This window comes from Natator depressus, chromosome 19 (genome assembly GCF_965152275.1).
Source record: "Natator depressus isolate rNatDep1 chromosome 19, rNatDep2.hap1, whole genome shotgun sequence".
In the NCBI taxonomy this organism is placed as follows: domain Eukaryota; kingdom Metazoa; phylum Chordata; order Testudines; family Cheloniidae; genus Natator; species Natator depressus.
In genome coordinates, this window is record NC_134252.1 from 7,487,044 (window position 1) to 7,509,484 (window position 22,441).

The 22,441-nt window shown below is 43.4% G+C and overlaps 1 protein-coding gene across 15 annotated transcripts in view; it reads left to right on the plus strand.

Moving 5' to 3' along the window:
* MACF1 (microtubule actin crosslinking factor 1) overlaps positions 1-21,981 on the plus strand; it is a 253,775-nt gene extending 231,794 nt beyond the window's left edge. For 8 of the 15 annotated variants that reach the window (XM_074934503.1, XM_074934500.1, XM_074934502.1 and 5 more), the window contains 13 exons: positions 620-763; positions 1,171-1,359; positions 1,774-1,891; positions 2,594-2,757; positions 4,147-4,309; positions 4,862-5,016; positions 5,316-5,390; positions 6,787-6,804; positions 10,309-10,426; positions 15,477-15,688; positions 16,385-16,495; positions 19,729-19,852; positions 20,411-21,981. In XM_074934503.1, the coding sequence (XP_074790604.1) occupies positions 620-763; positions 1,171-1,359; positions 1,774-1,891; positions 2,594-2,757; positions 4,147-4,309; positions 4,862-5,016; positions 5,316-5,390; positions 6,787-6,804; positions 10,309-10,426; positions 15,477-15,688; positions 16,385-16,495; positions 19,729-19,852; positions 20,411-20,667 (1,848 nt within the window). In that variant the 3' untranslated portion in view covers positions 20,668-21,981. Of the gene's footprint in view, positions 1-619; positions 764-1,170; positions 1,360-1,773; positions 1,892-2,593; positions 2,758-3,127; positions 3,239-4,146; positions 4,310-4,861; positions 5,017-5,315; positions 5,391-6,786; positions 6,805-10,308; positions 10,427-15,476; positions 15,689-16,384; positions 16,496-19,728; positions 19,853-20,410 lie in introns of those variants that run through there. The other 7 variants (XM_074934504.1, XM_074934506.1, XM_074934494.1 and 4 more) reach the window with 4 other exon arrangements.
* Positions 21,982-22,441: the final 460 nt, after the last annotated feature.

Sequence of the window (22,441 nt, forward strand, 5' to 3'; positions counted from 1 at the left end):
CAGAGGACAAAGAAAGTCGGTCCGTGGACTTGGGGGATATTTTAAGCAGACTCCCAGATCACGAGTCCAGTGGGGGCTGCGCCTGTGTTGCAGGGCAATAGGGCTTGAACCCTGGGTCCCAGCGTGACTCAGGCTTGGACTCCCCACCCCCGTTGGGTCCTGGGTCCAAGCTCTGGGTTAGCGCAATTTGTGTGTCGCCGGAATGAGGGTTAGGCTTGAGCCTGAGTTCAAACCCTGGGCTTACACTGCTGTGCTGACATATCCAGAGCGGCCCTTCATGAGAAGATGTGTGGCAGGAACAAAGGGCAGTAACTAACGTCTCACTGTTAGGCAGCAGGAGTGAGACGCTTGGGCAAGAGATTTTTCCAAACAAGAGATTTAGATCTTGTTAAATAGCTACATGGCCTGAGTTGGGCTGGAGTTGTAATACCAGGCACTGGTGGGTAGGGAAAATTACTTGTGCTCTATAAACCTAGAATGAAAATAACTTTAATCCAAAACTCCCAAGTCACTTTATTTTTGAGTTTAAATGAGGGGATTTTAGGGTCAGGTTAAAGGGACCAGATTGTCTCTGTTGGTATGACAGCCGTTGTGGTTTCTGTGGAATCCTGCTGTCTAGGAGTTCATGAAGAACGTGGAGGAAAAGAGAGTGGATGTGAACGCGGCGGTGGGGATGGGAGAAGTTATCCTAGCTGCATGCCACCCAGACTGCATTACCACAATTAAACACTGGATCACCATCATCCGAGCCAGGTTTGAGGAGGTGAGTCACAGAGGACCCGGTCTACTTGAGCAGAGGGAAGGTCTTTCTTGTCACTGCCGGGAAATAGGGCCAGTCATAGAATCAATGATCAGTCTCTTCTTTTGGACTTTTCTTTGTGGGGAAGTTCTCCGGCCTGTATTATGCAGGCGGTCGGACAAGATGATCACAGTGGAGCCTTCCTGCCTTGGAACCTATGAAGCAGCAGGACATGTAAATGGGTTACTGTCCTGAACTATAGATGTCCTAGTCCTGTCCACTTGGATCAGTTCTCACAAGTCAATGTGCATCAGCCAGTGAACCAGCGAGAGTGGTGGCTGCCTTGTTTTCCTTCTCCTGAGGGAAAACGTCACAGAGTAAGTGCCTTTGTTTCCCATGCTGACAGCTAGTCTTGTGGATGTTTCCATCAGGTTCTGACCTGGGCAAAGCAGCACCAGCAGAGGCTCGAGACTGCGCTTTCAGAATTGGTGGCTAACGCGGAGCTCTTGGAGGAACTCTTAGCGTGGATTCAGTGGGCTGAGACCACACTGATCCAGCGGGATCAAGAACCAATGCCACAAAATATCGATCAGGTCAAAGCCCTCATCTTTGAACACCAGGTAACTCCATTGCTGAGATCTGCTAACTTCCTGTCTACCCTGCTTCTGGGGCAGGGATTGTGAGTCTGACAGGCAGCAGGGAGGCTGAACTTTTTGTAACAACCACCTTTGGGGAAGAAGAAGAGTTTACTTTTATGATCTTATTACAGCCACATGTTAGTCATCCAGACCTGTCAATTTTAAACAAGTCTAGGACTTGTGTTCCACTCAGCCAGGGAGCAAAATATCAGGACTGGAAATGAAAGCCACAGCTGTGGAATAGTTTTACCGCAAAGCCACATAGCTAGGATTCAGTATGTACTTGTGTGTCTGCTACGGGCTTGGAGTTTCTCAGCAAGAATCTAGAGCAACAGCAGCCTGAAGTTGAGAAGATGATAAATGTTACAGTTCTCTTCTCCCTTTTGCCTTTAACAGTCCTTTATGGAGGAGATGACACAAAAACAGCCAGACGTGGACCGGGTCACTAAGACGTACAAGAGGAAAGCCACGGAACCAGCTCACGGACCTTTCATTGAGAAATCCCGCAGCAACAGTATGTTTGCAGGTTCTTGCTCTGTGCATCCGCTACAGGAATGCATTCTGAGAGAGAGGGAAAAACACACAGGAAACTAATTAGTCTGGCTCTAATTCTCAATTAGAAATACACCCTGCTTTGCCAACCACTTGAAATTGGCTGGGAATTGCCAGGGAATGAGAAGGGGGAAATGAGGTGGCATTTGCAATAGTGGCTGACATATGCCAGGAGCTTTATTATTCTTTGCCTTTCTGCCATCCGAAGACTCCTGATGGCTCTGATTTGAGTTTACAGAGATTTTGCTTTTTTAAGCGTACTGAAAAGTTTGTGCTGTATTTAACTGGTCCGGTTACTATTCTAGTTTCTCTTGCATGACCATTTCCTCATGTCTGATTCTTGCAGCAGAAAGTCCTATTGGCACGAGTTCAGGAAGATGAAACCAAAGGGAAAAGGAAGACAGGAGTTGGTGGGGGTGGGGACCGCAGATTAATGGTGTCTGTAAAACTGCAATACCACCAGTACTGTGGTGCTGAACGTTCTTAACCTCGTATTTTCTTTTTTAAAAGCTGCCAGCTCAGTCCTTATGGGAAAGCCTGTGAGAGATTTTCTATTTGAGAAACAAACAAAGCTGTTGTCTTTTTTTTTTTTTCTTTTTTTTTCTTGGATCATCCAAACGCCCCATCCTGCAATATCCCATGTGGCATATTTTTCTTTCTCTAGGGAAATCCTTGAGTCACCCTGCCCCTCCTCCCATGCCAGTTCTCTCCCAGTCGGAAACGAAGAACCCCCGGATTAACCAGCTCTCCGCACGCTGGCAGCAGGTGTGGCTGCTGGCACTGGAACGCCAGCGGAAGCTCAATGACACTCTTGATAGGCTGGAGGAGGTAATGACCCCATGATGCTGGTACACGAGGGGTAGTTTGTGGTGGAAAAGAGTCGTTTACTGTACTCCCAAGAGAGAAGGGCAGAGAGCTGCCTCTTGAACGGCGTTGTGCATGTCATGGGCTCTGACTGCCCTAGTCCTAAAAATGCCAAACAGAAAAGTCTCCGCTAAAATAGTGCGGCTGAAAACCATATTCCGTAGTAACTGCAGGTTAACCTGACTGCTCTGCGCTACTAAAGTCAGTTCTGCTGCTAATGAAAATCAGACCTGGTTGGAAGCAGCAATAATAGTCTGGAAAATATAGTGCTACGATGTATATTTTTTTTCAAAACCTCTAATGTAATTTTTGTTTTCGTTTATGCTTAACAAAGCAGCTATGCCCAGAAGTGAGTGTGTTTGTTTTTTGTTGCTTTTTCTGTAGGTCAGTTTGGTTTACCCGTATGAACGTTTTTCTTTATGACTTTTAACTCGGGGGCTTTTTTAAAAGCACTAAGATGTCGTTGTTTTGAGTCACCCTGAGCTCTTCTTAGCTGAAGGGCTCCTGAAAATCCATCCTAAATGTGCTTCACGAACTGAACAGTCTTCTCATGAGCAGTGATTTAAGCTAGTCTTGGCCATTGGTGTACTCTTGGCACTGCAGTTCCAGAGAACTGAATTTGGAAGCATTTTGGGGTCTTGCTGCCCAGGTCCGCAGAGGTGTCGTGTCAAGAGTCAAGTTGGTGTGGGGGGAAGGCAGGCTGACGGCTGAATAAGCATTACTTGTTAGTTTATCCATGGAGCAACATTGCTATCCACCTCAGAGGAGAAACTGCTGTCCTTCCTGCAAAAAAACCAAGCAGGAAGCTCTGTTCTCAGCTGCTTAGGCGAAAAGCGAGAGAGAACAATGCAGATGTGCAGAGTGGGAAAGGAATTGGAGTTTCAAAAATAAAGGAACTAGGGCATCCTTAGGACAAGTCTGGGGAGAGAACCGTGTTCTTAGATGCCTGCAAAGATGCTATTTTTGTATGCGTCTGCGTGTATGTGTGTAAGTCTGTTATATCGGCATACGTGTATGTTTAAAAGTTTGGAGGATACTTCGCTTTTTTCTGTGTCTATGAGTGTGTGACACGTATTCGACATGGTGGCTGTCTGATGCATTGTGTGCCCTGTTCTGTTATGGAAACTGTGCCCATGGCTATGGTTTTAAGAGGAGTGGCCTAATTATGCCTCTGTTTCCAAGAATTGCTTTGAAGAGGTGTGGAATATTGAGAAAGTGACAGTCAGCCCCCAAAGGCTATGCACAGTTTGACTTAGTTGCTGAAATCTTAGCTCAGCAAGATCTTCTGTAGAGCAGGGGATGTTTTCTGTCTGTACTTTCAACTCCCATTGACTCTAATTGGTCTTCTTCCAGTTGAAGGAGTTTGCGAACTTTGATTTTGACATCTGGAGAAAGAAATACATGCGCTGGATGAATCACAAGAAATCACGGGTGATGGACTTCTTCCGGCGTATTGACAAAGATCAGGATGGAAAAATCACCCGGCAGGAGTTTATTGATGGAATCTTAGCATCTAGTAAGTCTCGATCTGTTTCATCCCATCCTTCTGCAAAACCCAATAAACCCATCTCCGAGAAACTTTGTTTGCTCCCACCCTTTACGAGGCAAATGCAAGGCACGTTTCTTGCTCCTCTGTCAGGAGAGGACAGCTGTGAAATGATAGCTTGGCAATCCCACCCCACATGTTTGCTATTGTAGCGATATGCCAAGAGGCTGTCATTGCTTGAGGCCTGGAATCTATATGATACTTTTCAGAGTAGCAGCCGTGTTAGTCTGTATCCGCAAAAAGAAAAGGAGTACTTGTGGCACCTTAGAGACTAACAAATTTATTAGAGCATAAGCTTTCGTGAGCTACAGCTCACTTCATCGGATGCTTTGAAACTCAAGTAGTCATGTAGCCTGTTTCCTTTCCTGTGACTATTGTGGTGGAGACTCCAGGTATGGAAGCGTGTGTGGGTGGGGGGATATAGAGTATATGCTCTTTGCACAGATGGTGAGAGGATACAAGGAGTTATCTATTCTCAGACTGTAATACATCTCTGTTATTTGTTTTTCTTCTTCATTCCAGAATTCCCAACCACTAAGTTAGAGATGACTGCTGTGGCTGACATCTTTGACCGGGATGGGGATGGCTATATTGATTACTATGAGTTTGTGGCTGCTCTCCATCCTAACAAAGATGCTTACCGGCCAACCACAGATGCCGACAAAATTGAGGATGAGGTAAAGGAGATTCTAAGGAGAGTGGTATTTTAGTGGGCATTATGTAGGGCTTCAGTTTTTCAATGTGTCAGCTTCTCAAAATACCTATCCAAAGGGGGAAACTTGTGCCTTGATGAGTACCCAGAGAATCACAGTGGTACTGACTTGAGATCAATGTTCAAATATTTGGATATTCAAAACATTTTAAAGTGAAGGTTGTTATAATCTGTATTTTGTGCACAATATGCTGTGTCCCATGTATCCAGTACAAGAGATGCAAACTACGGATCCCTGACCTTTTCCCCTCTTGTTTGCAACAGGTCACAAGGCAGGTGGCGCAGTGTAAGTGTGCAAAGAGGTTTCAAGTGGAGCAGATTGGAGAGAATAAGTATCGGGTAAGAGGAAGACGTCCACCTTTGCCATAATAGCACAAGTTCTCCTAATTCCTAGCTCATGTGTGATCCTACCAGGGAGAAGTGTCCATTTTAACTTCTACTGAAGCAACCTGATTCTGTCGTACTGTATTGAGATCTTACTCTTTAAAAGATTAAATCAGAATTTTTACCTATGCTAGCCTCTTACCTTCTGAGATGTTAAGTCCAGAGATTAGACCAATAACATGCACTCAGGAACCTGAGACATAGACTTATCTTGGGCTCTGTGATGAGGAAATAACATGAAGAGTTTAGAGACTAGTTCCTTCTTCCCCAAGTTGATCTGAGGGTCTCTAGAGACGAGACTTTCTGGGGAAACGGCAGCAATATGCCCTTAATGGAGCACACTGATTCCTTGATAGTAGTCATAACTGTATGATCCTATTGGTGGGGAGCTTGCAAGTGGTTTCTCTATCACATGAGCGTGTAATGGGGGGGATATATATGGACAGATGATGATAGATGGTCTGTGAGATTCTCCTGTGACTTTTTGAGAAGAGGGCAGGCTAAGGGTCAGCATGCTTTCCTGGTGCATTAAATCTTGGATGTGCCTAATAGCACAAGAAGAAGACAAACATAGATGTGGCAGTGTTCTGAGAGAGCTTAGCCCACTCACTGGCGGGGATGTTGTATCTGTAGATACCTATAGACAATAACTACCTCAAAGTTTTATGTGTGTACCTTACGCCTATGGTTTTCTTCACTTGATGTAGCTCATTTCTAAAAAGGTATGCAAAATATTTGTGTAATGGATCTGTTTTAAGGTACTTCGTGTTTTCATTTCAAATTATTCACTGGGATGGACCGGCAGCAAACCATCCGGGTTTCCTGCATGCTTTGGGCATGGAGGAGTTAAAATAGCAACACTTGTGCACATTCAAATATCAGACTCAGGGCAAGTCTACACTACCGTGCTACATCGGCGCAGCTGCACCAGCGCGGCTGGTGAAGACGCGCTATGCTGATCGGTGAGCGCTCTCCAATCAGCATAATTACTCCTCCATGAGAGGCAGAAGCTATGTCTCCCACCGACATAGTGCCAGTGTGGACAGTGCTTAGGTCGATGTAACTTACGTCTCTTGTGGGGGAGGGGGGTGGCTTTGTCACACGGTTGTGACAACGAGCCCTTATTTGTGAATTTTGAAGCGATGAATTACAACTTCTGCTGTAGGGACAGAAAAGAACAGTTAGCATGTCAAATAACATCAAGTACCCTGATTTTTAACTACCTGTGGTTAACTAAGATTTTCATGATTGTTGCATTGTTAAATCCTATAAAATGTTTTCTTGTTTTTCTCCCCCTCTTCCTCTTTTCTCCATCTGATCTTCTCCCCACCCAAATTCTTTCTCTCCGTAGTTCTTCCTCGGCAATCAGGTACAGTGTGCCTTGCAATGCTGTCTTTTATTCTTTTAACAAACATGGCTTGGTGTGTGTTTATAATACCAATCTTTCTCTTGTTGCTGTGGGAAGATGTGATCTAAAGAATGGTGTGTTAGAGTTGGTTGTGTTACTTGGCAGAGTCTGGTATACAGAGTGATGTTTACCTGAAAATGCGATACCAAATGGCAAAACTCCTTGGAGGAAAGAAGTAAAAAGTTTAATGGGAAAATCAGAAATCTACAAAGATGGAGAGATTTAGTCTCCAAATTGCTTCTTCCTCTCATGCCCCAGTTGTATTAGAGGTTATGGCATCATTCATGTGAAAGGGAACGTGTAAGGTCCCAGTGCTCATGGTGGAATTGTCAGAGAAGAACATTGTCTCACGATTCTGACTCTGCTGCTGGAGGAATCATAGGACTGGAAGGGACCTTGAGAGGTCATCTAGTCCGGTCCCCTGCACTCAAGGCAGGACTAAGTATTATATTGTAACACTCTTCACAAAATTTATACAGGCTAACATTTTCTGAACACAGACTGTATACCAGGATCTGGACGGGTTTGACTATAACACAGTCACTATGGAATGAGAATGCTGCATTCACATGATCAGTCTCTTAGGTAACAATAACTAAACCCTCATCCCCTGCTTCACCGACTTTGAGTAACTCATAACTGGAAGAAAGTTCGTGAAAAATTGCATGTACCTACTCTTATATTCTGTTCTGTGATTAATATTATGGTAACTGAAGGCTGACAAGAACACAGGAACCCCATTGATAAAGGGACTGGAGTAATGTGTTTCATCACAAAAATGCAGCCTCCGTTTGAACAACGAAGGAAATCCATTTATTTTAACTACTGAGGATTTTTAACTTGAAGAGCTGGACTCTAAATGTGGTGCCATGAAAGAAGGGAATGTGAATTTCTTGAGTGAAGGAAAGGGTAGAAACCAATTCCCCGTTTATTCTAGCTAGGTGACTAGACAAATCTTTGAAGGGAACTATAAAACTGTATCTGATTATTAACAATAAATTTTTAATTAATGTTACAAGACTGGAGCAAATTATGTAACTTGTATTTTTAACATGAAGGGTCAGATTCTCCACTCTGCTATGTTGGAGTGAAGGGGCTACAAAATTAGTGTATCCAGCTAGCTGAGGATTCCCCTAGCATGGAGGAATTACTCAGTTAGTATAGAACCAATGCAGCAAAGGGGCATAGCCAGAGAGCCCTTGTCCTCCAGTGAGCCTCAGCAGTCATAAATAGCTCTTTCTGGCTATAGCTAGTTGGCGTAGCAGCTGCGCCAGGAGAGGTGTGTTGCCCCAGGCCCCAGGTGTGCCCATCACACACTGGGTGCAGCTGAGAATTCAACCTAGAAACTTTGAGACCAAAAATCATTGTCTCTGAAGCCAGACAGCCTACCTTTCCAGCACTCCAGCCCCTGACTGCTTAGCGCTAAAGATCTTCCATTCTGTGGCTCATTGATTCTCCAGAGAGCAGAAATGAGAATCCTACTGCTCTAAAACTAACTAAACTCCAGCCTCCACTTGCTGGGGAGAGCATGGAAGCAGGATCCCTTCATGAACAGACACTGCCTGCAGCTACAGATTGAAAGAGAGCCCTAGAGATGCCCATAGCTCGGTCTCAAGCCTGAGAGCAAAGGGGAAATCTGAAAAGAGGCTCATGCATGAAACTCTTTGAGAAAGGGCTGTGCAGAACAGGGGAGAGATGTAGTCTCAGGAGAGTAGGGGGCATGTGAGATGTTTGGAACAGGAAAAGGAACCCTTAATCCTGCTTTGTTCCAGTACCCCCTAGCACTCTCTTTCTGCAGAAATCAATCTAGATGTGTCTTGAGCTCATCTGTAATTTTTTTTTACCTCAGTTACCTCCCCAGTAAGTGTTTAGCACCGTTTGCATGAAGTAATTCTGCCCAAGTTTCCCCTAGTTACTCCTCATTTCCTAAGGTTTCCATTATGTCTCCTGTTTTTTTAATTCCTTCTCCATGTTAAAAAGAGAGTCTAATTTATCAATGCCTTCATAATTCTGAAATCCTCTATTAGATCATGTTGAAGTATCCCCCTTTTCAAAGGCAATCAACCCAGTCTCCTTCGTTTTCCCTCATTGCTTCAGCTCCTAAGACAGGGTGGAATTTTTGCTGCTCTTTATGATAGCCTCTGTGGTACATGGACCAGTACTGTTCACAGTAGTCCAGGTGGGGTTCTGCTAGATGTCTGAGTGTCCATGTAAATATTAGGAGAAGATGGCTCTGAAGAGAAGCACGTGCATGGTGGCGGATGAAAATGTCTCATAAACAGTAGCACGGGGGAACTGGAAAGAGATGTGTGATTTTGTTGATTCAGGGGCACACTTGATTGTTTGAAATTGGGGAGATTTTAAATTCCTAATGAACATTATAATCACCGGTTTCAGAGTAGCAGCCGTGTTAGTCTGTATTCGCAAAAAGAAAAGGAGTACATCCAATGATGCATCCGATGAAGTGAGCTGTAGCTCACGAAAGCTTATGCTCAAATATATTGGTTAGTCTCTAAGGTGCCACTAGTACTCCTTTTCTTTTTATTATAATCACTAATAAGCATTCTGGGACTCGAACCTTAGATTTCTACATTCTAGATTCACAGTAATTGGGTGACTCTCCTGTGGGAGTTCTCTGGCTGGTTGAGGCTCGGTGCAATGCTCACACCTCAGACTTGGTGAAGAGGTTTCATTCACAGTGCTGATGCTGCACTGCTAGCATTTGCTATGCCAGCCTTCAGTGACGTGTCAGATGTCTCCTTTCAAAGCGGACTGTGTCAGGAGTGTCGGTGGGCAGTGTGGTCTAATGGATAGAGCACTGGGAGCGGGACTCCGGTGGCTGGGCTCTACTCTGGGCTCTGCCACTGGCCTGCTACATGACCTGAGGCAAGTCACTTCCCCACCCTGTGCCTCAGTGTCCTCATCTGTAAAATGGGGACAATGGTGCTATGACCTCCCACTTTGTAAAGTGCTTTGAGATCTACTAATGAAAGCACTACATAAGAGCTAAGTGCTATTATTATTATTATTATTATTCATGAAATGAAAGGCAGAGCAATAAAATTCTGTTTCTTTGGGTAAAACCCTCAAAACATCAAATTTAGAAACTCTCATTTGCTACCTGGCCATCCTTTGACCTGCATTTGAATTTCTCAGCTTTCTTTTTTTGGCATTAGCCCTAGAGAATCTTGTTAGTAGCATTATCCTGAGTTTCTTTAGATGAAAAAATTCTCATAAATTGACACCAAAGTGAATTGATTCCCACATAGCATATAGGCTTTTGATATATTTGGAGAAGCCTTAAACATTAATAAGAGCTTTGAAAATGTTTAGGGTTACAGGTAGCACTTCAAATAGTCTCCAGTGTAGTTATATTACTAACCCTGACGCAGTCTGTTTTGGAGAGGAGCAGTGTCTCCATTTTATAGCCTTATTGCTTGAACTGCTTCTCTGTTGGTTCCACAGTTTGGTGATTCCCAGCAGTTGCGACTGGTCCGTATTTTGCGCAGCACTGTCATGGTTCGAGTTGGAGGAGGATGGATGGCCCTGGATGAATTTTTAGTGAAAAATGACCCTTGCAGAGGTAAGAAAGAACCTGTTTCTCAGGGACCTTTCATCTCCACAATAGTTGTGAAGTTGCCAGGTAGCACAAGATGCTTCATTGAAGCAGCTCTCATCAATCTGTGGGCTTGTGCAAATAAAGGAAGATCTGGAGAAAATAGGCACTAAAAAAAACCCCAAGCTTATTTATTGCAAGTCTCTCAATATTTGGTCCTGTTCTTAAAGCCCCAACTTCTGGAGTCATGTGAATAGGTGAGAATCTCAATTTTCATTTCAGAGGAAACAAACAAGTTCGTCGCCCTCCTGGTTGCTGAGAAAAGCTTGAAAATGTGATCTGAGTGCACCTGAAAGTTCAAAAATCAGAAAGCAAATAAAAAAAACTCTGTATTGTTTGTGTAAAATCACATGATTTTAAGCCAATTGCATAATTTTTGAACACCTGGGGATGGCAGTATTGCAGTATGAACCCTTTGCAAAGGTTCTTCCAGGAAATCCAAACCTTGAGTATCAAGGAGTTAAAATTAGTTACCCTGAATAAAAAGAAAATTCCTTTTACTAAAAATTATTTTGTTAACATCCTTTTTTTTTTCCATACAAATTTGCTGGCCATTTCTTTTTCGTAGTTTAAACCCCTCATTTTGATTTGTTGTCTGCACTCTTCGACAATGGCCAAAAGCCGGGTGTCTTGTGTGTGTTTTCCTTTGGGTTGCTGGCATGTGCCGAATTCAGCAGAACTCCTGCCTTCGTGGACTTGTGTGTCTTTTACAACAAACAGTTGTCAGTGTGGATTCCACTGTAAATGTTACTGTTACAAATCCAATGTGCTGATAGATGACCAGTGTGTTAGAGAAATCTAATAAAAACCATTCCAATTCCATACAAATGTAGGTAAAATCAGGTGTAAGAAGCCTCTAGACAAGAATATAATCTCTCTTGCTGATAAATGTGATTCTAATGTGCTGCACCCTCCAGAAAGAAAACCCTCACATTGTATTTTTAGGGACAATGGTGCTGTTTCCAGAAGCTCTGTGTGTGTATGCCTAAAAAATTTCCTGCAAGATTCCAGTTGCCAACTCTTCCTTCCCCGCCTCTCAAAATGGCAGCGCTGCATGGGGTGAAAAAGAACTGTCCTTCAACTGTGCATTTCTTTCTTGACCAGTTTCTGCTTTCTCCTGCTCTCAGTTTCCTTGTATGTGTGTGTTTTTCTTTATTCTAGTTCACCACCCTGGAAGTAAAATAAAGCGCTCTGATTCCAGCTCTTCGATTGCCAGTCAGTCTCCGATAGGTTGGCGTTACTTTTGCTTTATCACTCTTGCCGGCACCCCCCCTCTCCCATCATTAAGAATGGCTTTGCTTCTTAACCAGCCCGCCTGCCCCACCACATCTGCTGCCTTTGTGATGCTGAGACAGTGTTGACAATATCAAGAATATTCTACTCGAGACATTTTTTAAACAGTTTTTAACTAAATCGACTCTCCGAAAATTGAGTGGCACGTCAGAAACCGGAAAAAACACATGCACTATATAATGTCTGTTCAAACACAGATTCATAGTTAGACATTTTGATCATTGTGCTTTCTGTATCTTAGATACTTATCTGGCCTCCATTACCGCAGTATCTGAATACCTCACAATCGTAATATATTTCCTCGTGAGGTATTGTAGTAATAGTCCCAATTATGGATGGGAAACTGATTGATTAATTGAGTTGACCAAGGTGTCACAGAGCAGTTGTGGCAGAACTGAGAATTGAACCCAGCTCTCCCATGTCTAAAGCTAGTGCCCTCACTGGACCATCCTTCCTTTTTTACTGCGTTCAGCTCCCAGGGATCTTATTTCAGTTTATCTGAAAAGAGTTGATTTTTTTTTATCAGAAACATTTGGAAATAAACAAGGGAAGCTTAAAAATTTTTATGACTGGAAAACTGAACCATGTACTGCATGAAAAAATTGGAGACAGTGATTTTTCTCTGGATTTTGAAATGTTGCATCGGTGAGATTCTCCTGGATCAGTATTTTTCTGTGGTAGAAAAAGGTCAGAGTTAATCACAGTCGGTCCCTTTCTAAGACGTCTTGATCCAGAGAGAGTTCATTTGGGCTTGATGTGTGACTTTCATTTGAAATGAATAAGATGAACCCAATTCTTCAGTTTACATATTTATTTCTATTAATAAAATAAGAGAAGTTCCCACGTCAAGTCCTGGACACCCTCATACTGTATTTCAGCTCCTATTATTCCTTTTTAGATGTTTCTAGATGTAAAAATAGACTATGGTGATGGTACATGAGGCTGGAGTTTCAAAAACCTACTCCACAAAGGGTTTCGAAAACACTTGGTTGTCTTGGGTTTAGTTTTCATGTGCCTGTGTAGACAGCCTGGGAGCTCGCCTTGTACCTCATGTATTCCTATTCTGTGCAGACAGTGAAGCAGCTTGTGATTGTGCTGTACAATGTACTATGGCCAGATGCTACCTGTCTTGAGGTGAATTGCAGAGAGTGGTTTCTTCAGACCATTTCTGGGCAGCTTCCTTTTAAAAAAATAATTTGTATTACAAGAGTGCTTAGAAACGCCTACCTGCGAGGTCCTATGCAAGTGCATAAAGATACAGTCCTTGTTCCAAATCTAAATAGACAAAACAAAGGGGAGGGGGGTGGAAATAGAGGCCCAGAGGAAAAATGACTTGCCCAAGGTCACACAGCAAGTCAGTGGCAGAGCTGGGAATAGAACCCAGGTCTTCTGAATCTCCCAGTCCAGTGCCAACCATCTTACATGATGGATTTGTTAATGAAAATGTTGTGTTAAATCCAGCCTCAAGGTAGGAAGAATTTTGCAAGGGATAAAGGATGTTCCCTCAAGACAAAAATCTGACTCCCCTGTATTTCACAGCTGAACAGCCAGGTCTGCATAAGGTCAACCTGGGCCTTTTTGTTGTCGGTGTGTTTTTTGCCTTGGCACATTACATTATTCTTCTTAGTGTTCTTTGCCATAAGCTGGAGAATTCCCCGTGTGTACTAAAGGAATCTCTGCTGTGTGTCTTGTTTGTGGCTTTCAAATGCCACAAAGGACCTCTAATGGCAATGAACGTCCGCACGGTAGCCCTGGAAACCACCACAGCACGCAGAGCAGCAGTTGAGATGCATGTCGCTAACGCGTCATTAAAAAGACAGTACTCCTGCCTCTAGTGGGACTCGAACGGTTTTCTCCATTTTCCCTCTGCCGGAGAGCTCGGTACGGGGCGTGAGAGAGGCCCGTGGTGAAGCGTGGCCGCAACCAGCATTCAGCAGCTGGGATTCTCCGAAAGGGGAATGAGCCACACCCAACGGAGTGAGAGTGTGTAATTTCAGACTAGGATTCAAGCCTGCATTTGTTTAACAATGAGGGTAATTAACCATTGGAACAACGGAACAACGGTTGCGATGGATTCTCCGTCACTGGCCACGTTTAAATCAAGACTGGATGTTTCTCTAAAAGACCTGCTCTAGTTCAAACAGGAATCAGTTCAGGGAAGTCCTATGGCCTGTGTTGTACAGGAGGTCGGATGAGACAATCGCAATGGTTCCTTCTGGCCTTTGTAACATATAAATCTATGGCAGCAAAAAAAAGCCACTGATATTTTTGGCTGCGGTACAGTGTATCGTGGAAGAAGGATGTGTTAGTTCCACTACACACCACGGAGGAGCCTACCCGTAATAACTCCAGGTGGTTCTGGGCATGTCGGTATTAGATAGATGTCAGCCAACTGGAAGGAGTTCATAGAAGAGCAGTAAAAATGATTAGCGGGCTGGAAGAATTGACTTGTGAGGAAAGGCATTAACAAAATAAGAGAGCTTAACTAAATCTTGATTAAGTAAGGGCCATAATAAGCAGGTACATTGCTTAGAAGATATAAGCACCAAGCAGAGAGGAGGGTTGTTTAGGGCATAATCAAGTGGAGAAATATAAAGGCGAATAGAGAGTGTGTATCGAGAACAAGTTCCCAAGAACAAGGCCTGTTAGAATGTGAAATCCTCTCCCAAGGGAAGCGGGGACTGATGCATGTTGCCGAGCTGAGGGACTCCCGAGGAGAAAAGCTTCCAGCCCATTTTGTCTGGAAGGAAAGCAAATACAACACAAGGACTTCTTTGCCAGAGAAAGTAAACTGTGTGTCTGTGTGAGGGGTCTGGGACTGGAAACCATCTTTCCCCGCACCCAGCCCTCTGGAAGGAAGAAAAAAGGAAATGTTTAACAGTCCTTACTCACTACAGTCTCTTCCTTACGTGAAACAGCTTAGGTTTGGTAGTAGTCAATACGTCCCTTTATCTCAACACAGTCTTTGAGACTTTAATTGGTTCTGATTATCTTTTGAAGCCCATGCTAAACATTCTTTGCTTCTGTCACCTGCGGCTTGTTGCTGAAATCAGCATGATTCGGAAGCGGTGCTGCTTGCTTTCTGTAAGCTCTTGAATTTACTAGTGCCACTCTGCTTCTTCGTCTCTACTGTTAATGCTTTGCTACGGGTGTTTTAGGGTGCAGGTGCCAGGGTTCTTCCCATCCCTAGGTTATCACAGAACAAGGCTTCTACCCTGCAGTTGCTTCTTTGTCTTTCAGATCCAAATTTTACATCTGCCGTCTGATATGAGTTGTTGAAGCTTGGAAAATTGGTCACGCTCCACATAGTCATGCGCTGGGTGTGAAAGCAGGAGTACGACCTTTCCGAGCTGTTCTATTCAGTATTTTTAACCTGTCCTAAGAATGTCATCAGCTGCTGGTGCTAATTTTAACTAGACTTGTATAATAGGCCCAGGACATGCATAAAAGTTGCATAATTCTGTCTGAACTCCTGGACCTCTAGGGTTCTTTCGCCTATCACAAGTCTTCAAAAACCAATCAGCAAAGTTACATCGTCGCAACGGAGCGAGAATGCTGCGCTGGTCTCGCTCTGCTGTGGCCAGGATGAGAGCAAGACGTCCATTGTAGGTCAGAGATGGAGTCTCGTGGATGTCTGAGGGATGTCCTCCTGGGGCTAAGCAGGACTTGGGTGAAACGCCTCAGGGGTGGTTTTTTTCAGAAGATGCTTTGTTTCCTCTTTCAGCACGAGGAAGGACCAACCTCGAACTTAGAGAGAAGTTTATTTTACCAGAGGGAGCCTCGCAGGGAATGACGCCTTTCAGGTCACGGGGTCGAAGGTCGAAACCCTCCTCCCGGGCTGCCTCCCCAACACGCTCCAGCTCTAGTGCAAGCCAGAGTAATCACAGCTGCGCGTCCGTGCCATCCTCTCCAGCAACGCCTGCGAGTGGAGCCAAGGTAAGGCTGATACTCCTTTGCTTTCCTGATGCTCACGCCTACTCAGACCCCGTTCCAAGGAGACCAGGAGCTGAAGCATTAGGTAGGAGAGGTTTTTGCGGGGAGACTCAGAAAATAGGCGAATGTATGCTTCATTGGTGGACACCTGAATGGCAGAACCTGGCTTAAAACTGATACTTGAGGCAGGGATAAATCCATTGACTGCACAGTCGATATATTTAAATCATTCATGCAACAAGTTTCTTCCCGCTTTGTATACGCTACACCTGCAGGTAGGTGACCATTCGTAGAGAGAACGTAAACACGTCTCAGGAAAGGCTGAGTTGCCGATTGAGGTTGTTTTTATTTTTACGTTCTCACATTGTAACTCTTGGGACCATTCCCGATTCTCGTATCTTCCACCAGTCCGAATTTCCCCTGCCGTCTCTCTGTGTGATAGGAGCAGACTTATCTTGGACATCACTGTTCACACGAGCAGCCGGCTAGCATGACGGAGGAAGTGGCTGCCTTTTTGTGTCTCCTTTTCACCACATTGTGCCAATGTGCATTTTATTTTGTCGTCTGTTTCTTCTGGAATTTATGTATTTTCTGTTTGTTTTTCCCATTTCGGATACTTTTCTGTTCCATTTTCACTCACTTTTCACCTCTTCCCCCCCCCTTTCTCCCTACCCTTCCTTTGGATTTTCCATTTCACAGACTCCACATCACTTCTCTCGCTGTTATGACAAACCCTGGTTGGTAAACAGTAAAGCTGGCACCCCTCACAGGGGCTTCGATAATTCCGACTCCCACCTGTCCAGCTCCGAGGTAGAGTATGGCTCTGCTAGTCAAAGGACCTGTTGAAAGGAAGGAACGCGGCTGCTTCCTTTTCCTGCTGAATGCTTTTCTTTTATTATAGCAGCGCTTGTTAGCACAGCTAACGCTAAGACTGTGGGTGTTTTTCAGGCGTTCCTAACTCGGATCAAAAAAGAAATTCACACAAGAATGAAACTCAATGTGCAAGATGCCTGAAATCAATTTTTACCCCTTTTGAGCAATTTTAAAACAAGTATTTATCAGATTGCAAAACCCAATGTAACTTCCTGGCTTTAGCCACTTTTTTTTTTTTTTTTAGCATTCAAAAAAAGACCATAATGAAAACTAGGGGCCTCTTAATATTAAAAATAGGAATAAATTCACCGAGTTAGCACTTGAAAATCAGCTACAGCGCATGCCCAGTAACCACTTTTACCATAGGTTTCTGCAGTACATATACCTCTCGGCCTATTTCGGCAGATCTACTGTGTCCTATAACATCACACAATGATGCGAGGCCTCTGCAATACTTTCATACAGCAGGGTGAATTCAGGCTGAAGTTCCAGGCCTGAACGTAGAATTTTCTGACCTCTGGGAATTGGTGGTGGTTCAGAATTTTAACATAGATTTTGGAGGTTTAACATACCGGCAGTTTGTCATGTCTCCCATACTTGATCTTCCCTTGAAAATAGTTTCCGAAGTTTTGTTATCAAAAAGTCAGGTGTAATTCCTGAAATGTAGGAAATGATCCACGTGTTGCCATAAGAAAGGCTTTGGGAAGATACTGCATTTTGTTATAAAGTACAATCAAGGGCCAGGATCAAAAGCTCCAGGATTTACTGACAATGTTAGAGAGTCGCTCTCAAAACAAAAAAGTGCCAGAGAGAAATGCATGTAGAGGGAGCTACTTTCAAATTTCTTAAAACCTCGTTCCACGGTTTGTTTTTGGTCCTATTCAAAGGCTTGTCCAGCACTTTAAAATGTGTTAATGGAACTTAACTGCCATGTATCCAAGGAGGCATCTGTCCTCTTCCTTGACTTTCCCTTTGCTTCCTCTCCCTTTGCTGTAGCTTCATGAGACAGAAAGAAATTAAAATCTCTCCAGTTTACATCAGAGGGAGTTTGGGGAAATCTCTCTCCAGCTGTTTGTCAGAAGATTTATTCCAGAGCAACCCTCCAACTATTAAAAGGCATTTCTTTTTACGGTGACACAAACTGAAAATTGCAAAAGGGTAGCCGGCTGCTGCTGAATCAGTCTGCCCATTGTGCTGTTAAACTCACAAAACTGGGTGACTGGGCAACAACATGGCAGATGAAATTCAACGTTGATAAATGCAAAGTAATGCACATTGGAAAACCTAATCCCAACTATACGTAAAAAATGATGGGGTCTAAATTAGCTGTTACTACTCAAGAAAGAGATCTCGGAGTCATTGTGGAGAGTTCTCTGAAAACCATCCACTCAATGTGCAGCGGCCGTCAAAAATGCGAACAGAATTTTGGGAATCATTAGGAAAGGGATAGATAGTAAGACAGGAAATGTCTTACTGCCTCTATATAAATCCTTGGTACACCCGCATCTTGAATACTGCGTGCAGATGTGGTCACCATATCTCAAAAAAGATATATTGGAATTGGAAAAGGTTCAGAAAAGGGCAGCAAAAATGATGAGGGGTCTGGAACAGCTTCCATGTGAGGAGAGATTAATAAGATTGGGATTTTTCAGCTTAGAAAAGAGACAACCAAGGGGGGATATGATAGAGGGTCTGGTGTGGAGAAAGTAAATAAGGAAGTGTTGTTTACTCATCATAACACAAGAACTAGGGGTCACCAAATGAAATTAATAGGCAGCAAGTTTAAAAACAAACAAAAGGAAATATTTCTTCACACAACGCACAGTCGACCTGTGGAACTCATTGCCAGAGGATGTTGTGAAGTCCAAAACTATAACAGGGTTCCGAAAGGAACTAGACAAGTTCATGGAGGATAGGTCCATCAATGGCTATTAGCCACGATGGGCAGGGATGGTGTTCCTAGCCTCTGTTTGCCAGAAGCTGGGAATGGGCGACAGGGGATGGATCACTTGATGATTACCTGTTCTGTTCATTCCCTCTGAAGCACCTGGCATTGGCCACTGTCAGAAGGCAGGATACTGGGCTAGATGGACCATTGGTCTGACCCAGTATGGCTGTTCTTATGTAAAATGCCAGAATCCCAGTACCTGCAGGCTCGGATGTAACACCTTGGGTGGCTGTTTTCCTGCAATTATTTTATGTTGTCTTAAAACCAGCACTAGGTTTATTTTAGAAACTTGGAGCTGCTCTTTCCAATAGGACTCAGGAGTCCTCTCTTCTTCAGAGATGTTATTCTGACTTACAGTCATGCTTTCTTCGGCTTCCTATTTCTGTGGCAAGAGAAGTAACAGTGGGAGAAAGCTTTGTGTGTGTTGCTTCCTCTAGTGTTTATCTGCAACATCGTAAAGGTCACAGAGCACACTGTTTAGCAGAAAACAGAGTGCGAGTAGCGTATAAAGCTTCATTGAGAAGCTGTCAGTTGTGGTGGAGAACTTCTGGCCTGCATTTCCCGTGTTCATTCACCGCTAATGCTTGAACGAATGTCTTGGATTTTTTTAAAAAAAATATTTAAAATTCTCTTTGTTGGTTGTCTGTCCCAATTTATATACGTTAGGCTGAAATCCCTTGGCCCTATTATGTCACTTGGGACTGAAATTTGGCACACTTTCACCAAAAAAACCCAGCATATTTTCACCAAAACATAACTAACCTTTAACATTGTTCTGGACTTTTTAAATACTAGAAATTTCCCAGGATTTCATGTGACTTTTTGTGTGGCTTTTTGACCCAAAACAGTACTTGGGCCTTAAGATGGACGACAGATTTCAGGTATTTTGAAATAGATCTGTAGCTTAGTCAGAGATGGATCGATATAGATATAAAAACATGTCAAACTAAACAAAATAATGAACAATGGGTTTGCAGGGAAAAGCACTAGCATGTAGTGCTATCCTGAGGGCCCAAAGCCACCATGGGTATGATGTTTTCAGGGACGAGGCTTTGGTGGAACAATAAAACAATTACTGTATGTGTTCTCCTTGACCTTTACGATGATGGTGGTATTTATATATTGGAATCCTGTTGCCGAGATCTACCTCTGATATTAACCCATTACAAAGTGAATTATACCATGACGTCTAAAAGACTCTCGATGCGTTCTTTATTCCAAGGTGACTCCGTCTGCAGGCAGTAAGCTGAAGCGACCGACTTTTCACTCTAGTCGAACTTCTCTTGCGGGTGATACCAGTAATAGTTCCTCTCCAGTCTCTACAGGTGCCAGAACCAATCGGGCTGGTAAGTGCTAGGTTGACCGTTTTACCTGTAATGGATGCTAAAATATGTGGTACCTCCTTTCATAGCTGTCCCTGTCTATGGATTCCAGTCGAGAGAAAGGATAAGATACTGACCATCTGTAATAGCTTAGGATAAACGAAAGGACATGGTTATACAGGCTGGTCTGTTTATCCACTTGTAGTAGAGATGTTTCAGTGATTGCCTTGACCCTGAGTAGTTTGGGATGCATTTTAAGAGGCGTTTCCTTTAAATTGTGTTCAGAATAAAAGCTTCATACCACAGACCCTCTGTCTCCCAGAGCCTGGAGTGAGAACAGCCAGAAACAAGCTGTGACATTCTCCAGCGAGTCTTAAAGTTTTAGGCAAAGTTGCTCACTGTCATCGTAGATCATAGAGCGATCAGTGATCCTGTATTGATTGCACAGTCTTCTAATAACATTGCTGCTATTGTTGTGTCTGCAGACTGGTGGCGGTACTGAAGGGAGGTGGGGTCCATTTGCTAAGGGTTAGAATAGGGAGGTGTTTCAGCGGGGTCACAAATACCTGGATTTAATTTCAGATCCTAAAAAAACAGCCAGTCGTCCCACAAGTCGCGCTGGAAGTCGGGCAGGGAGTCGGGCCAGCAGCCGGCGGGGAAGTGATGCCTCCGATTTTGACCTTCTGGAAACTCAGTCAGCCTGTTCAGACACTTCAGAAAGCAGCGCGGCAGGGGGTCAAGGCAGTTCGCGACGGGGGTTGGCAAAACCTTCCAAAATCCCAACCATGTCCAAGAAAACTACCACTGCCACCCCCAAAACTCCAGGCCCCAAGAGATAATACTGTACCAACACCCCCTAAAACAAAACAAACCTGTGTCCAATTTTTAACCCTGCTACGTACATTGGATGTATATTTATTCTAAACGGGAAAAATTATATTGTTAAAAGTGTAAAAGAATAATTGTGTTATGAAGCTGCCTTATTTGGTTTTTGTTTTTTTTTTTTCTTTTTTGTAAGTTACTATTTTCATGTGAATATTTATGTAGATAAAATTTGCCTCCTGGTCACCCCTATTCACAGTGGGGCCCAGAAAACTGAAATGTGGGAGAGGGAAAGCAAGCAAAAAAAGTCAAGATGTGAAAGTGTAAAAAAAAAAAAAAGTTAAGAAAAAAATTATACATAGGATTTCTGCGCGGTGCAGGGTGTGAACCTGCTTTATCTTTTAGGATTGTTCCTAAATGCCTCTTTATAAACTTGACTTGCTGTCTCAGCGAGATAAATTATATTTAAAAAACGAAAAAACCGGAATCCTACAGTGTTCAAGGAACTCTCTTTTTTTGTGAATCATGGATACCTCAAACAGAGACACATGAGGTGAGGGGATTTTGGGCGTCTGCTTCCATTTTTTTAAAGGTTATGTGATTTTACCTGAAGAAATCGGAGTTTCTTTGAATTAATAACATTTGCACATGCTACAGTAACGGGGTTCATTACAAATGCTGTCTTTAAAATACTGTCCCAGCACTTATGCTTTTAAAGAGCAAATAATAGTGATGGGTTTGGGGGGTAGAACTTCAAAGCTGTCCAGAAGAGAGCGCTGGGTTGGCAACCCTACAGATACGTCCTTTAGAGGATGGGACGGAAAGGTGCTTCTGTCACTTCCTGTCCTACCCGTTAGAAGACTCTTCTGGATGGCCACCCAGTCAGTTCGCATAAGAGACTGACTCACGTTGTTTGTTACAGAATTGCTATTTATCTGCACCTCTTTTCCTATTTATTATTTGACTGGTCATTCGACTTCAAACCAGACTGAGATTTACGTCACCTCTGCTCCTAGAAGAAACCTGGGACTTACATGCACCGTTGCTTGTCCTTTAAATGAGTCTCACCAGCGCACTTGCTAGCAAGTCCTATCTCGCTTTTGTATGCGACTTTTCTTTGTGATAAAAACAACTGACCAAGTGACCATGCGGGTGGGTCTGGGGAGGGGCTATCTGGACTTTCTGTATTTATTAAATATTGTTCCTCTTCAGCTCTGACCATATTGCTGTGTGATTCTCTCAATTGGTTTAATTGAGGCAGAAACTGAAGCTCAACCAATGAACTGTTTAAAACAGTTTTTTTGTATTAAAATTGCTTGCAGTAATAACAATCTTGCTTCGTATTTTATTCCAAAGTGCTAGCTTTATAAACATACATATTCAAGCGTCAGCGTTTTCTTACAAGGCAAAAGCAGCATGGCTGGATAAAAATGTATTTTGAATGCATCTATAAGACAGCAAAAGTTGCCTTTGAGAGCACATGTGGGAGACCTGCTTAGAATGTATGGTTCACCGCTCTTTCATTCCTATGCTTCCTATTCCTTTGCCATCTAGGCATTTCACAATCAAACCATGTGCTGTGGTGGATTCTCCAATAACTATTGGATAAGACATCAGGACTCTAACAACCACTCAACCCACTGAGTGGTATCAAGTGAATAGAAATCGGTGCAGAGACTTGTGTAGGTTATGAATTCACACCATCCTCCACCACTCAGAAAGCAAGCAGCTGTGCTCTGTGCTGCCAAGAGTTTCTGGGTGAACTCCAGGTGAAGTGTATTGCCCTAATTT